At 53.2% G+C, this 15,008-nt stretch overlaps 1 protein-coding gene and 1 long non-coding RNA gene across 3 annotated transcripts; one reads left to right on the top strand and one right to left on the bottom strand.

Annotated features, from left to right (window-relative positions):
- Nucleotides 1-138: 138 nt before the first annotated feature.
- FOXD2 (forkhead box D2) lies at nt 139-3,216 on the bottom strand. Its single transcript, XM_037021948.2, has 2 exons — nt 1,295-3,216; nt 139-1,204 (listed from the first exon to the last, which is right to left on the bottom strand). Exon 1 carries the CDS (start codon nt 3,192-3,194, stop codon nt 1,722-1,724), a length of 1,473 nt encoding a protein of 490 aa, XP_036877843.1. The 5' UTR covers nt 3,195-3,216; the 3' UTR covers nt 139-1,204; nt 1,295-1,721.
- Nucleotides 3,217-3,807: 591 nt separating this feature from the next.
- On the top strand, nt 3,808-11,135 carry LOC118973048 (uncharacterized). 2 transcript variants are annotated; one of them, XR_005062257.2, is made up of 3 exons: nt 3,808-3,992; nt 4,689-8,885; nt 10,349-11,135. It is a non-coding gene; the product is annotated as an uncharacterized lncRNA (long non-coding RNA). The 2 variants fall into 2 exon arrangements; XR_005062258.2 differs by lacking the exon at nt 10,349-11,135 and adding an exon at nt 9,045-10,338.
- The last annotated feature ends 3,873 nt before the right edge of the window (nt 11,136-15,008 follow it).

Here is a 15,008-nt window from a genome sequence, read left to right as displayed (position 1 = left end):
AAGAAACCTCTCTCCTCTTAGGCAATCAGAAAGACAGTGACAGAAAATCACAAGCAGAGGGACACAAGTAGAAATAAATAACACAGATATCCTGAAATACAACACACATAAACACTGCAAAAAAAAAAAAAAGGAAGAAAAAAGAAACAAAAAGCAAGGCTATGTGACCACACCAACAAACACAAACACAAATCACAGGCTCCATAAACCCTCCACACAAAAGGCATACAGAATATGCATCAAGAGACACACTCAAATCGAACTTATCGGGTACAGTGTCCATGAGCGCTGAACATCTAGATCTGTCCAGGTCGCCCTAAAATCTAAACTAGAAGATGAGAATCCCCAGGTGCATCTGAAACAAAACCTCTCTGCGGAACCCTAGGCAGATACCTTCAGAGGACCAGAGCAAAAATGAAAGTGTTGGAGAGGTCACAGGCTTCCCAGAGTCCTGGCCCCATTAACAGCCAAAGGCCAGGGTCATGATGTCTCCTGTATCTGATAAGCCCCAGTCCTCCTTTGCCTGCCTGGGCTGCCCAGGCCCTTCCTTACTCCACCTCTGCTTGGGACCTGAGTGGGGTGGGAATCTGGAAGAGCCTGGAGTAGGAAAGGGCAGTGCAGGCAAGCAGACAGAGCTGGTGACTGCTGGAATTCACATACATTTATTCAAATGACACCAACAGGGAGTGGGGGGAGACAGGTTTTTCTTTTCTTCCACACAAACCATCGGACGATTTCACAGAGTCTCCCGGCCCATGGAGAAGTCTAAATTAATGCACACCCAGTGGACAGAGAACGCAGATAGCAGCCCACTCGCTGTATGGATATTTACACAAGTACAGGACCCCCTGCCACAGGATGTGCCTTCGCCCACCCCATCCCCACCTCTCCAGTCCCTAACCCAGACCCACCTCTGCCACCCCAACCTCACTGCCTTTAGCTACAATAAATATCCCAGGGCCTGGAACAGAGCAGAACGCTGAGAGGGCTGCTGGCCCTGGATGGCTGGACCCAGCCGGCCACGGGAAAGGGGAAAAGTTCCTTCAAAAGCACCCCAACACAGAAAAGGGAGGCTGTTCCTCAGTGGAGTGGGATCCGAGCTTTCCGCAGAGAGTGTGGAGACTCCCTCGCTTCACCTCTGCATTCAGCTTTGCCTGTGTAGACACTGCTTTGGGCTTCGGAGAGCAAGGCAGATGCAAAGACCCTTGAGAGCAAGGAAAGAAAGTTGAATTTTTCTTCTAAGCACAAAGCGGATAATAGATATCTTTAAATTATAATATTGGACAAGCAGGACCTCAAAGTAGGGGAAAGAATGCGAGAGAGGCAGAAAGGGAGACCTCTCTGCACAGTTGGGGTTTCTGGCGGGATCCGAAGGGCCTGGGCAAGCATCTCTCCGGTAAAGCATTCTTCCCGGGCTGCCGAGAGGCGCAGAGGCTGGGGAAAAGCGAAGGCTCCCTCCTTCCCCTTTCACTGCTCAAATTGGAATGGGATCGTGGCTTGCGAACTCGTCGCGTAGACCCGAGCCTCTCCCTGAGCGATGGAGCCCGCTTCGGCCCAACTATCAGCGAGACTGAGCGTGGAGCCTGAAGTGCCAAGTCACACGCGCCGACTCAAGATCTGGAGACTCTTCATAAATAGACTCCCTGAGTTCCGCTGGGACCGCAGGAGCTCCCGGGAGAGGCTGAGGAGTGCGGGCCTAACTGGCCCTGAGTCTAACGCGGTCAGAAGTGGCAGCCACTGAGACCGGCAACTTTGCCGGCAAACGGAGGCCCTGAGGACAGGAGCGCGTCCCCGGGGTGTGAGAGGCGGATGTGGCCGGCCACTGGAGCCAGGGCCGGGGCAGTCAGCATGGCCAAGACCTGGGCTTGACCCCCAGGACCCGCCGCCGCCGCGAATGGCGATCCTGGGGAGCCCTCGCCTCCGCCGGGGGGTGCTGCCCCGCCGCCACCGTGGCCCATGATGTGGTCTATAGAGAAAGAAGGCCTCTGCCCGGCCCCGGCGCCCCCGCCGCTCGCACCACCGCCCGCGTCCGTCTTGAGGCCCTGGCGCAAGAGTGCGGTGGACAAACCGGCCGCGGTGCCGACTGCGGGAGGGCTCAGTGACGCGGGGTAAAAGGCTTTGGCGCAGCCCAGCTCTGCGCCCAGGAAGGCGGGCAGGCCTGCGGGGCCCGGGCCCGACCCTGTGCCCGGGGCAGGCGCAGGAGCGGGAGCTGAGGCTGCGCCCGCGAACACCGAGGCCGTCGGAGGTCCCGGTGGAGGCGCAGCGGCACGGCCTGGGGGTACAGACAGCTGGCAAGGAGCGGCGGCGGCGAAAGCGAAGGCGTGCGGGTGTGGATGAGGATGCGGCGCCGGGCCTGGCGGGGGTGCGCCGTAGGCCGGCAGAGCCAACCCGTACCCGTAGCCGTATGCGCCGTAAGCGGCGAAGCCTGGCAGGAAGGCGCCGGCGTCTCCCGCCGCAGCCCCGCCACGCAACAGCAGCTCAGGGTGAGGGTGCGTGTGTGGATGCGGCGGTGGTAGCGGCTGCCGCTTGAAGCGCTTGCGGCGCCGCAGGAAGCTGCCGTTATCGAACATGTCGGCCGACTCCGGGTCCAGCGTCCAGTAGTTGCCTTTGCCTGGGTTGCCCGGCTCGCGGGGAATCTTGACAAAACAGTCGTTGAGTGAGAGGTTGTGGCGGATGCTGTTTTGCCAGGCGGGGAACTTCTCCCGGTAGTAGGGGAAGCGGCCGCTGATGAACTCGCAGATCTCGCTCAGCGTCAGGCGCTTCTTGGGGCTCTGCAGGATGGCCATGGTGATGAGCGCGATGTACGAGTAGGGCGGCTTCACCAGCGGGCTCCGCGTCGCCGCGCCCCCCGACGGTGGTCCCGGCCCGGGCCCCGCCGCGCCCCGGGCGGCCGCTGCGCCCGGCCCAGGGCTTCCCGTTGCGGCCGCCGCCCCCCGGGGCGCTAGAGTGCGGGGCTCGCCGTCCGAGCAGCCGCCGGACTCCTCATCCTCAGCTGCATCTGCCTCGGCTTCCTCCCGAGGAGGTTCGGGGCCATGGGGGAGCACGTCCCGGGGGGCGCGGGGCCCGGAGCGGGCAGGGAGCTCCCCTCCACCGCTGCCGCCGCCCACCACGTCTATGTCTGCGTCGGCCTCGGACAGCGCGGCCGGAGAGCTCTCAGAGGACATGATCTCGCAGCAGCAGCTGCCCAGGGTCATGGTGCCGCCGCAGCCGCCGCCGCCGTTCTCAGGCTCCGCTCCGGCCGCGGCTCGGGCTCCACCGCGCTGCCTCGGCGGCGAGTGTGTTTTGCGCGCGGGCAGGGAGGGGGCGGGAGACCGAGGGGAGCGGGGAGGGGTGTCCCCTGGCTCCGCAGCGCCCCCTCGTGGCTCACCGCGGCGGCTCTCACCTCTCAGTGAGCACACGACTGGCAGCTCTGTCCGGTGCCCCGGGAGCCCGAGTTGGGGCCTACGCCGGGGGCGCGGGCGCGAGGAGCCGAGGCCTCTCTTTACCCCGGCGGGTCTCGACCCCCCAGTGCCCCCGGGGCGGGGGAAGGGAATTAGTCCCTCCCTCTTAGCGGCTGCCCAAGGCGGAAGAGCGCGAGCCCGGGGCGGAGCTCCGGTCGCGGGGTGGGGCGGGGCAGGAGGGGGCGGGAAGAGTGCCTCCGCGGAGCGGCCCGGCGGGAACTAACAGCCGCCGCGGCGGGAGCTCCGCTCGAATGGCCGAAGGCTGGTCCTTGTCTTCCCCGCAGATCCCGAAAGCCTTCCGCTCCCTGGAGCTGCTGCCTTCAGTGCACTCATTCCCTGGACGTTAAGGTTCACGTGGGCACCAGCCGGCCAGGAGAAGTAGCGACATCCCCTACCCATCATCTCTCCAAGGCAGCGCCCGGGCCACCAAGGCAGAAAACCAGCTGCAGCGCGAGCGGGAACCTGAGAGACGAGCCCGAGACGCCCGGACGAACGCCGCCGAAGCTGGGCGCGCAGGGGCCCGAGAGCCTTCCGGCCTAAGGGGAGACGCACGTGAGTGATCGCGAGGAGCAAACTTGGCTCTCAGCCTCTAGCCTCCGAGAGGGGAGAGATTCCGGCTGCACCCCTCTCCTCCCCTCCAAGGCCGAGACTCCGCCACCCACCCATCCCCTTCTGCACCCACCGCGGGTCTCCAGACACGGGAGTGTGTGCGAGGAGACCCGGGGAGCAGCCGCCTGCCTGTAGCCCGCTTCTCTGCCGCGCTTGGGCGGGTGCCCGGAGCGCGGACTTGTCCGTCCCTCTGAGTGTGCCGGTACTTTCTCTGTCTCGGTGTCCGATTGTCTCGGGCTCTGTGACTCTTGTTTCTTTCGCCCTTGGCGAATCTCTGTGTCCGTTGCCTGTGGAAACCTGCATTTGTCTGTGCGTCGGTGGGTCTGGAATCCTTCGCTCCATTTCCTCCTTTCCCCCACCCCCAGTCGCGCTGCAGAAGGAGTGCAACCTCCCCAACCTCCCACCTACCTCCCCCCCCCCTCCACACACAAACCTTTCTGGTCAGACTTGTAGGCTCGACAGACAGGCAATGGGACCCCCACGGAGACCTCCCTCAAAGAACCCTGACCTCAGCCCCGGACCAGTTGTTGCTTTTATGTCAGGATTCTGCGCACACGAGGTTGATCGTGTGCCCTTTTTCTCGCCAGCCGAGTTCCTGCCCATCCAATTAGCTCTCTTTCTCCCCTGGCCTTCCTCCAGGAACCCAGCAGAAAGTAGCTTCAGCTCGGACTGGGCCCATCTCAACCCTTAGGGGGTGACAGGATAGATGGCCACTGGACTTCGGCAAGAACGAGCCCTTGGACGGGCTGCTGCTCCGACAGCGCCGCGCAGTGGCCAAAGCCGGGGCAGGCGAGGCCTAAGACCCAGCTGCGCTCAGCGGTCAGTCAGCAGGTTACTTCCTCTTCCAGGCCTGTTTCCTGCTCTGCGTAGGAAAGAGCAGGGACCCAGGAATCAGGCTTCTAGGGTCCCAGTCCTGGTTTCACCATTTACTGGCTCTGTCACCCTAGATAAGTTCTGTAAACTCTTTGTGCCTCTGTTTTTTTTCTCTGTAAAGTGAAATTAAAAACACCTACCTCATGACTGCTATGTAAAAGTAACCATATCACTCTAGGCCACTTACGAAGAGGTATTGAGAGCGCTTTGCAGACTCTGCAGAGAAAATTAGGGGTTTGGAGTTGTGTAGTCTCCCACCTGGATCTCAAGCCCTGATCTAGCTCCCAACTGGGCTACCACTGCCATCTAATCCTCACCAGTCACTGTGCTGAATTAGGTCCTACTGGGATAAGCTCTGGAAGCAAGGTGGGAGGAATCTGCAGCCCCTGAAGGCTGTATCTCAACAGGGTTAATGGGAGTGGATAAATTATCCTTTTCATCTAACAGTAGCCTCCAATCTATGGCATAATCTAGTGTAAATACAACTCTCTGATTCCACAGGTGGGGCAAAAGAGGCCCAGAGTAGGGAAGGAACTCACCTAGGCTCCTACAGCAAGATAAAGCAGGGCCAGGTGCAACCCTCGTCACAGAATCCTCATGAGGTAGTCTCAATCCTCACAAGTCATCTGGCTAAGAGCAGTAGGAAAGAGCAGGAACCTGGTCTGGCTGCTCATATCCTGTGAGAGCAAGTCCTCTGCCCAAACATCTACCCTACCACCACCCATCCACACATCTGCCCCTCCTAAGACCAAGGGAATCCACCTGGTGTGCTCAGTCTTCATAAAGAGACTGTGAGAAAATGGGAAGAGGTCCAGTCCTCAAACCATGGGCAGGAAATTGGGCAGGGACTAGTAGCCCTGGAATTGGAATTTCCTGGGTGATAGAGCCTTCCAGAAAAAAAGGGAGGATGCCTTGGAGAAAATTTCTTGCGTGAGTCCAGATGAACTCACATACCTTGGGTTGCCAGATTTAGCAGATTTATTCTATTTGGCAACCCCACTTATACCCCAGGTTTGCTTGTTACTACATGGAGTGCTCTCTCACACAGACATCCCACACTATCTACCACACACTAGCTCCAACCCAGCTTAGCTCTGCTAGTGTCTAAGTAAATGGAGAGAAAAACAGCATTGGCATTATCCTATTCCATCTCACCTTCTGAATGTCTTCATTTCTAAAATAGCAAATGTGAACCAGTAACTTCCTTCCTTGCTAGTGCCTTCCTGGTTCCCGAGGCTCCTGCCTCCTTCCCAACTTCAAGGTAACACCGGCTGTGGCATTTTCTGCCCAAACATGCTGGTTCTAATGTTCCAGGCAAGCCTGTCTACCCCACAGCTGCAGCTGCCAGCCCCTGCCTCTGCCTGGCCCTGCTGTACACTTCCTGCTGCTCAGACCCAGGATACAGGCACCCCAGCCCCCATTTTGCAAACCAGGGGTGGAGTACAATCTTAAGGAGTGATCCAAACCCTCCAAGTACACACACACACACCTTTATAGAGTGAAAAATGAGGCCCATGAGATCATGTGACTTGCAACAGGGTTTTGAAGGTCCCCCCAGCCCCATATGGGTTGGACCCGGGTGTCTGGACTCCCAGCTCAGAGCTCCTCTATTTATCCAAGTAACTCTGTTTAGTATCTGGCCAAGCTCTACTCTTGCCTGAGGAAAGGTGTTTATAGGAGCCTCTCATCACTCCCAAGACTCTGGACCAATTTGATTTGAGTAATGCCCTGGGGGCTGGGAGAAGGGCGACCCTGGCATTCAGGATTCCTTTAGTTTTCTGACCTTCTCCCATGGCTCCAACCTGTGGGCTTAGCCTCTTTGATGTCCTCTTGTTGCATGTCCCACCCAGGGTGAGTTTGTCACTGCCCTCGCAAGAACCTGGGTGGTTTCTCAGAAGCCTGGGCTCCAGCACCCATGCCTACAGCCTCCAAGAAGCAGGAGGTGACAGGCTGTATGGGTCTTGGTTACAATGTCACTGGGAGTGCCCGATCTCCTCCTTCCTCTGCCTTATTGTTTGGCCACGTCCCTTGAGCAGCCCAGAAACGACGGGGAGGAAGCGTTTGGAAGCACTTGTTTGGGAGTTGTCTACTCCAAAATGTTCGGGCAACCGAGGAGAAGTTGTTGGGTGTTTATTGCAATGTGTTGCGCTCAGTGGCGTCCTTTCCTCCTTATGGTCCCTCTAGACATGCTGTTCTCCTCGGCTGGAGAAATGAGAGCTCTCAGACCATTATGAAAAAATAAAGTCAATCGCGAAACTGGTGAAGAGTGGCACAGACCTAGCTAGAGGCTGGAACGCTGAGCAGAGACCTGTATCTCACATGGCCTTCCCACAGTTAGAGCTCTGCGAATGAGGAGTGCCGCCCCTCCGTGCAGCCTAGCCTGGCTTGCAAAGCGCGACCCGAGCGGGGAAGGGGACACAACGCCCCCACACTTCTTACTCCCCAACTAGGCCAGCCTCGGGGAAAGCGGCGAGACCGGCACAGTCACGCCCTCTTCCCGCAGCTCCACAGGGTCATACCTTTGGGGAGAGATGGTTGTTTGGCTACAGCCAGTAAATACATCTCCAGACCCCTTTCTCCACCCAGATCTTGGTCTGCTCGAGAGCGATCGGCTCCCCTGACCCTGGTGGGAGGCGGTAAACTCCAGTTCGTGACCTGCAAGGGCTTCCTACACCTGGGACAGGGACTCCGGGTTAGCATTCAGGGAGAGGCCGGACCCCTCTGCCATCACAGGAATGATGGGGTCTCCAGTTTGCGCCTTCACGCCTGCAGGCTATCGGCCACGCCCTGGCGCCTGGTAGGGGTTGGGCGCTTCTGCACTACCTCCTACACCTCGGCGTGCCCTCGGAGGAAATGTCTTTCCTTCTTTTATGCCTAGCCAAGGTCCGCCCCCGTCCCCATCCTCCGAGCTCCCCCACGCACCCCGGGACCACGTGGCGAGGGGCTCTCTTGAGCACCCTAGGGTCCCAGCACGGCGCGGCGGTTAAAACTAGGACGAGCTGTGGAGCCTATCGACTCTCGTTCGTGGGAAGAGGGTTGCCGGCGCAAGGGAGTGACAACTGCGCGGCACCCGGGCCGCAGGCTTTGCAGCGACCGCTGTAGGGTGGACTCCACACTCTTGGGAGGTTTTCAGCTGGGAGTAGGGGACGTTCCAGCTGTGGCAGAGCTTGAGCTTCAAGTCTAAGTGCCCCTACTGTCTAAGTTGGTCCTGGATTTTAGAGTCCGAAGGTCTGTTGCTCTGTCCGCGTGTGTGTGTCTGCCCCTCCCGGCTAAGGTGACTGTGTGCCCCAGGATGTCCCTGTGTGATCGGCGCTGTCGCGAGTCCTCTCCCCATCACACGATCTATGCCTGGAACTGCCCTGGAAGGCTCGCCAGGCCGGCCCACAACTCTCCCGCCGTGCCTGAAGCGGCGCGACCTGGTCGGGCACTGCAAACCCACTCCTGGCCCGCAGCGTGACCCCGGAGGGGAAGGCGGATGTGTGAGTGTGCGAGCCTGGGACTATGGCTAGGAGAGGGGGGAGAGCGTAGGGGCGCGGCGCTGCGGAGAACCAGGGGGACTAAGGCGGCGGCCTCCTTCCTTCCGACTGCACGCCGCCTGCTGGAGCAGCATTACCTCGGAACCAGACGCCCTGACACAGCCCTGAACTGGAGCAGGGCAGGAGGGAGGAGAGGCCATAGCCATCCGGACCCGGTCCTCCTACGCACTTCACACACATACACGCCTTAGTGTTTCGCCTTTCAGAGACCCCAGGAGTGTAACTAGTGAAGCCATAAGTCCCCGCGTGGATGCGGAATATTCCCAGGTAGCTGAGCCATCTTGAGCGGATTCGGAGCCGCGTAAGCCCCACAGAAGCAGAGCGAGGGGCCAGCAGGACTGGCCTTGCTGTGCCCACGCTGGTGACGGATTCCCGGGGAACAGCGACCTCTGGAGGAGCCACGCATCCACGCAAAGAGTCAGGAACGGTACGACCAGGTCTGGGACCAAAGCGCCCCGTTCCCCACCCTGCCCCTTCCACAGTCATGCAGAGACTCATAACCTGCAGACTCCTCTTTCAGCATGCTTGCTTCCTTTCCCAGACTTTGGCCATGCTTCAAATCCTTGCCCAATCCCACCTCCTCTAGAAAGAAGCCTTCTGGAGAACCCATCTTCTCCTTTTCTGTTCTGAGCTCCTCAGAACCTAAAGCCTGAACCCTGGACTCCAGCATTTGGACACCGCACTGTACAGCCCACCTGCTTTCTGCCGGGCGCTCCTTCAAAGAGACCCTTAATCTATCCACTCACCCACCTTTTGCATTGCATGCTGGGTGTGCTGTTTTTCTTACACACAGTAAATAAAGACTAAGGTTATTTATCCAGAACTTGGACTGTAGGTTTTCTAAGTTCATTTCCCACATAGGGAAATTGAAATCCAGAGAGAGGACTGATTTGCTCAAAGTCACACAGCAATGGTAGCAGAGGGGGAACTAGATCCTAATTCTTCCATTTCCCAGCCCAGAGCCCTCTCCATTTCACCCAAATGAGGAGCGGGTAGTGTGGGGAAGCCTCATATTGAGGAATGAGGCCTGGTTGGGGGAGTTTCGGCACTTGGCATATGACAGAAAATACAGGAGGGAACTGGGTGGAGGTGGGCAGGAGGTCACTGCTCCAGGTTTGTTCTTGCAGCTGGAGAGGACCAGTGGAGACTGAGTCAAGAGGCATGAAATCTACTCCCAGTCCTGCCCTGACTCCCTTTGTAACCAAACATGCCTCTGCCCCTCCCAGGTCTTCAGTTTCCTCATGACATGTACAACTTCTGTTCTAGACATATTGGCTTTAGAATCAGGGCTCTTAACTACTGTGCTCTACCTAAAATTCCAAATGTGAGCAGTTGCCATTCACAGTAGTAATAATAATCGTATTTCTGCACAGTGTTGCCCTCCCCAGGCTTATGCTCATCCCAGCTTAGATCAGCCCCATATGGCATCATATGGTACCCTAGTTGATACCACAGGTTTGGGCCAACCCAGAGGTCCCCAGGCTATTTTCAGTCATGGAGTTTGCCCCTGCCCCCACCCTACTTAGTCTTATACATGCCTCTTTCAGGGCTCTCACAAAGATGGAGCCCTGGATGGGGGAGGGCAGAAAGGGGGAGACTGCAGTGTTTGGGTAGATATCTGGAGGCCTAAACAGTGGAGGTCCAAAGAGCTAGCTCCCTACACCTACCACTGATGCCCAGGGTCTGGGCACTAGAAAGAAGGACCCATCACTCTGGGCAGACTGACAGCCAGAGCCAGATCCCACCCAGGATAAAGGTGGGAAGTGTCCAGGCTTCCCAGATCCAGAAGCCAAAATATCTAGTGAAGGGCCCTAGTGAAAGACTCAGGATGGGAAGGCCACTGGGGAGAAGGGCAGTGAGGCTGAGATGGTGATGAAATTTTGATTTCAGTCACAAAGGATCCCTTTAAGAAATGAAAGAGGACAGCTGCCAAGAGAGCCAGTGTGACCATGAGAGCTTGGTGTCCTGACAAGGGCTGTATGAAGACACACTTCGAGGAATTTTTCCTGAAGATAGACCTGCACATATGATATATATACAAGGTATCATTGCAGCTGGCTTGAGAACAAAATGTTTAGAAACAATGTAAGTAAGTGTCCATCAGTCCAGGTTCATTAAGCAAATAAAGGAAAATCTATATAAGGGAATAGTATACTGTGTAAAACAAAAGAAAGAAGCTCTTGATATACTGATCAGGAAAGAGCTCCAAGATACATTGCTGAGTGAAAAAAAAAAGTCAAAATTCATAACAATGTAAACAATATGCTTCCAGTTGTGGGGTTTTTTGAAGGAGAAAATGTACATTTGTTCTGGCTTGTTTATGCAACAAAAAGTAGGATGAACAGAAAACCAATAACTGATTGTCTGTTGGGGCAAATGCAGAACAAAAATGGAAAAGAAGTAATTGCCACAGGGAGGGGTATGGGGGAGTAGATGAAATGGAAGAGGGGGATAAAGAGGTGTAAACTTCCAATTAATCTCAAGGATGAAGGTACAGCTTGGGGAATATAGTCTATAATATTGTAATATCTTTGTATGTTGACAAATGGTAACTATACTTACTGTGGTGGGCACTTAGGAATGTAAATAATTGTCGAATCACTGTGTTATACACCTGAAACCAATATAATGTATGTCAACTATATCTAATTCAACAATTAAATAAATACTTTAAAAGAAATAATGGAATCATTTCAATAAATAAGTTGGAGTGTGTAGAACATCAGAGTAATAAAACTGTCACCATGTGCTGAACACTTTCTATGGGCTCTAACCTAAAAATATGGTTGGTGTTTGAAGTGCTGAAGGCAGGGACATGATAGGTGTACCTAGTGGGTGCCTTAAGGGTTGGCCTGCAGCCCACCAGGCAGTCTGCTAGATGGGACCCCAGACTTTGTACCTTGCCCTCCTCCTCTTCTGTCCCATCCCACTATCTTTGCTTCCTCTCTTGGTCTCACCTAAACTTCTTTGGAAGTAGTCAGACTTTTTCAGTTTGCCAGACTGGACAGGGATTAAGATGGAGGAAAGGAGGGTTCATAAAAACTGAACTATCAGGGCCCACCTACCTTCCTTCAAAACCCCAAATCAGAGCTCACCTCCTCCAGGAAGCCATCATGAAGTCCACCAAGCCTTTTCTCAACAACTCAGAAAAATGGTCTGATGCTGAAGGTGGGGCCTGTGTCCCCCAAGGGCAGAGTCCAGGCTTCTTATCTCTAATTCTTCTCCATCCCTGAAGGCCCAAGTCCAGGCTCTAGATAAGGGATATTATCTTAGGCCAAAGCCCAGCATGCTGAGCCCTGACAGGCTGCTAGCAAGGGAGACAATGGACAGAGAAGACACAGGCCCTGTCCTGGGCAGCCCCCAGCAAGGCAGAATAGACTATCCTTACCTGCCATCACAGTGGCTTTAGCAGTTACAAAGCCCATCCCACCCAGGCAGAAAGGACAGGATGCATTCTCCCTGTTTCAGAGGAGACTGAGGTGGAGCTCAGGCAGAGGTGCAAACCTGTGAGTGACCAAGGTGATCTGTCAGCTCTCTGCCCTATATTGTACTCAAGGACATTTGACCCCTCTGAGCAGGGGCAGTGTCTGACTCTTCTGCATCCTCTGCTGGGGAGGGGCGTACAATCACAGAACCTAGAGAGAATTGTGAATTGCTATGAAAGAGAAAAGAAAGGCCTTCCCTGAGGGTTTGCCTAGACTTTCCTCTATTTCCCTTTTAGTAGAGTAGAAGAATTCTCTGCAGCCAGGACCACCTACCACCCCCTCTACAGTGGGGCAGCTACCAAGGGCTACCCAGAATGAGGGAGGACAGAAGATCTGGGAGGGCTTCCCAGGGGAGGTGGGAACTGCAGAATCAAGCAATTGGGTTCCCTGCTGGAGCAAGTGCCTTTTAGCCACCAGAAGCCACCCCCAGCCCAAAATAGCATCCAAAGTGGATCCTGGCTTCATTTCACTAATTTCCTGTTCAAATCAGGTGCATACAAGGTGACCAATAGATGGCGCTTTTGTCTCCACAATATTGATGAGGGGAAAGGCAAAGAGGGCGACAGGAGTAAGGGAAAAGGGAGAAAGTGGATAACTAAAAGAAAAAGGAAATCAAAACCTGTCGCTTGACTTGGAAAGATACCTTCTGAGATCAGGGCTGGATGTGTGCGGGAGATGGGAGGGTATCAGGGTATACTGAGGAATTTTATTGCAGCTTTCACTACAAGTTCCCATCTCACTTGCCCTCCTCAGAGGAAGAGAATGACTTTGGAGTCAAGCAGACCTGGAGACAAGTTCTGAGTCAGTCACTTTGCAATTTCACCTGAGTATGTCACTTAACCTTTATAAGCCCCAATTTCATTGTCTATAAAATGGAGCTAGTAACTCTAATAATGCTACCCTGAATTCTAGGAATAAGCTACTCAATGGTGCATTTTTGTAATACACAATTTACTGACATTTCATTGAGAACACTGCATTTTCTTTCATGTGTAAGAATAACTATATTTTGTGTGCTCACCCCTTTTTTATCAGGCTTTGGTAACATAATTAAGTGACTAGAATTGGGATGACCTCCATTTATTCTGTGTTCTGGAACTACTTATATAACTAGAAAACTGGGTTTCTTGATAGGTAAAATTCATGGGTAAAACCAGCTAGCCTAGATGCTCTCTGGCAGGAGCAATGGAGGAACAGTCTCTGACAATGTTTTCTGTTTCTTCTGTACTAAAAAATTGTTCTACTGAGATTAGATATTCCTAAATAAGTCACGTCAGACCAGGGTATCTACCAGCTAAATGATCACCCCAAGCATTCAGTGTTAGCATGAGGCTATGATTAATTGGGAAAGCTTATGAGGAATATGATAATTTTAGCCAATGACTGATTATTTCTGTACCTTTGTATATCTGCTTTTCTTCTTCTGCCAGTACCTCCACCAAGCCACCATCCTTTCCTGCCTACATCCTGCAGTAACCTTTTAATTGTCTCCCTACACCACCCTACCTCAGATTCCCTCTAATGGCATATTTAAGGCTATGAAATTTCTTCTGCGCACAAGTTTGACTATCACCAATGGATTTTAATATATACTGTCTCCCCTTTATTAATTTATAAATAGTCTGTAATCTCCATTTTCTTCTAAGTTATTTAGAAAAGTCTTCTTAAGTTTTTAAGTGCTTAATTCAAAATATGAAGAACATACATGTAGGAATTTATGAACATTTTTAAATGCTGTATTTTCATGTCAATAATAATCTTAAACACATTCATATAAGCATATTGGTTCACTTAGGTGACCTGATATCATAAATATCAGAGACCTGATATGTAGAATCTTCATTTGCATTTATTATCAAGTAGTGCTACTTTAATCTTGAGATAAGGCAAAAAACAATGTAGATTTTATAAATAAACCCTGCACTTGGACCAGTTGGTGGCATGGCCTGCTATATGAAGGAATGCTTACACTTCATTCAAGATAAAAAATGTTGGATGAATGTAGTCACCACATGGCTCACAGTACAACAAACCCAAAGAACCTGCAATGGGGCAGTCAGGGCCACATTCATGGCACAAGTAACTTACTTAGTTTCAGTAAAAAAAAAATAGCTTCTTTTACATTTGCTTAATGTTATGAATTCGAATTTTTATTTTGTGGCTGTTTGAATTTAATTGTTTTTATTTTGTTTTATAGTTGCATCAGAGATACAAGCCTAAGGATTTTATACCTGCACACACTAAGTTACATTATAATTAAAAGTTGAAGTTAATACTGGGGGTTAGGGTCCATGGAGTTTTTTTGTCTTTAAAAAGAGATCACTTTACCCTGTTGCATCCTGCAAAATCCACCCCACCCCCTCATATTTCCAGGATCTCCCAAAGAGGTACTACACATGGGCTTAAAAACAACCCAGTCACTAACAGCCAAGGGCTCTCCAGGCTGCACATTTTTCCCTCTGCCTCCCAGGTGAAGCCCACAGCCCTGAACATTGCCTACAGGAGCTTCTCTGTTGATATGCTTGCGTGTGTCCCTGCCAAGGATGTCACTTTCCTGTGCACTCAATTCTCCATGAACCAGGGTGATGCTGGCCACTTTTTTGAGCTGAGTCCAGCAGGCCTTCCAAGCGGCTCAGCACCACCCTGGACCCAAAGCCATCCCTCCGTTGTTCCAAGTCTCCCAAACTCAGGATGCAGCCCCTCAGCTCACTTATAAGAACTCCTAAGGAACTCAGAACTTTCCCCTGACTTTATCCTCCTGCCAAAACATCACGCCTCATTTTCATAACACTGAGCTACCTTCCCAGCTTCCAGGTAAGTAGCACAGGCTGAACCTGGAGAATGCAACCTCCCATTCCCCTCTTCCTCAACCCCCCAAAATGAAAGTCTAAAAAAACACAGCTCTGACTCAACTATTTCATTGTCCAAGTGCACATTTAGCTTCTCATTGCTAAAATAATCATCTTCGTTTCTCATATGCAAAGTTTCCCCCAAAATTTACCTCAACTAAAACAAATAAATAAACCCAGAAAAAGGAAGATACGGAATCCTGGAAGCAGAGGATT

Source organism: Manis javanica, chromosome 4 (genome assembly GCF_040802235.1).
Source record: "Manis javanica isolate MJ-LG chromosome 4, MJ_LKY, whole genome shotgun sequence".
Taxonomy (NCBI): Eukaryota; Metazoa; Chordata; class Mammalia; order Pholidota; family Manidae; genus Manis; species Manis javanica.
The sequence above is the reverse complement of the archived record's forward strand: the minus strand, read 5'-3'. Positions and strand labels throughout refer to the sequence as shown.

Excerpts from the sequence above, each read along its gene's own strand:
- FOXD2 (XM_037021948.2), bottom strand. The coding sequence starts at position 3,194 with ATGACCCTGGGCAGCTGCTGCTGCGAGATCATGTCCTCTGAGAGCTCT.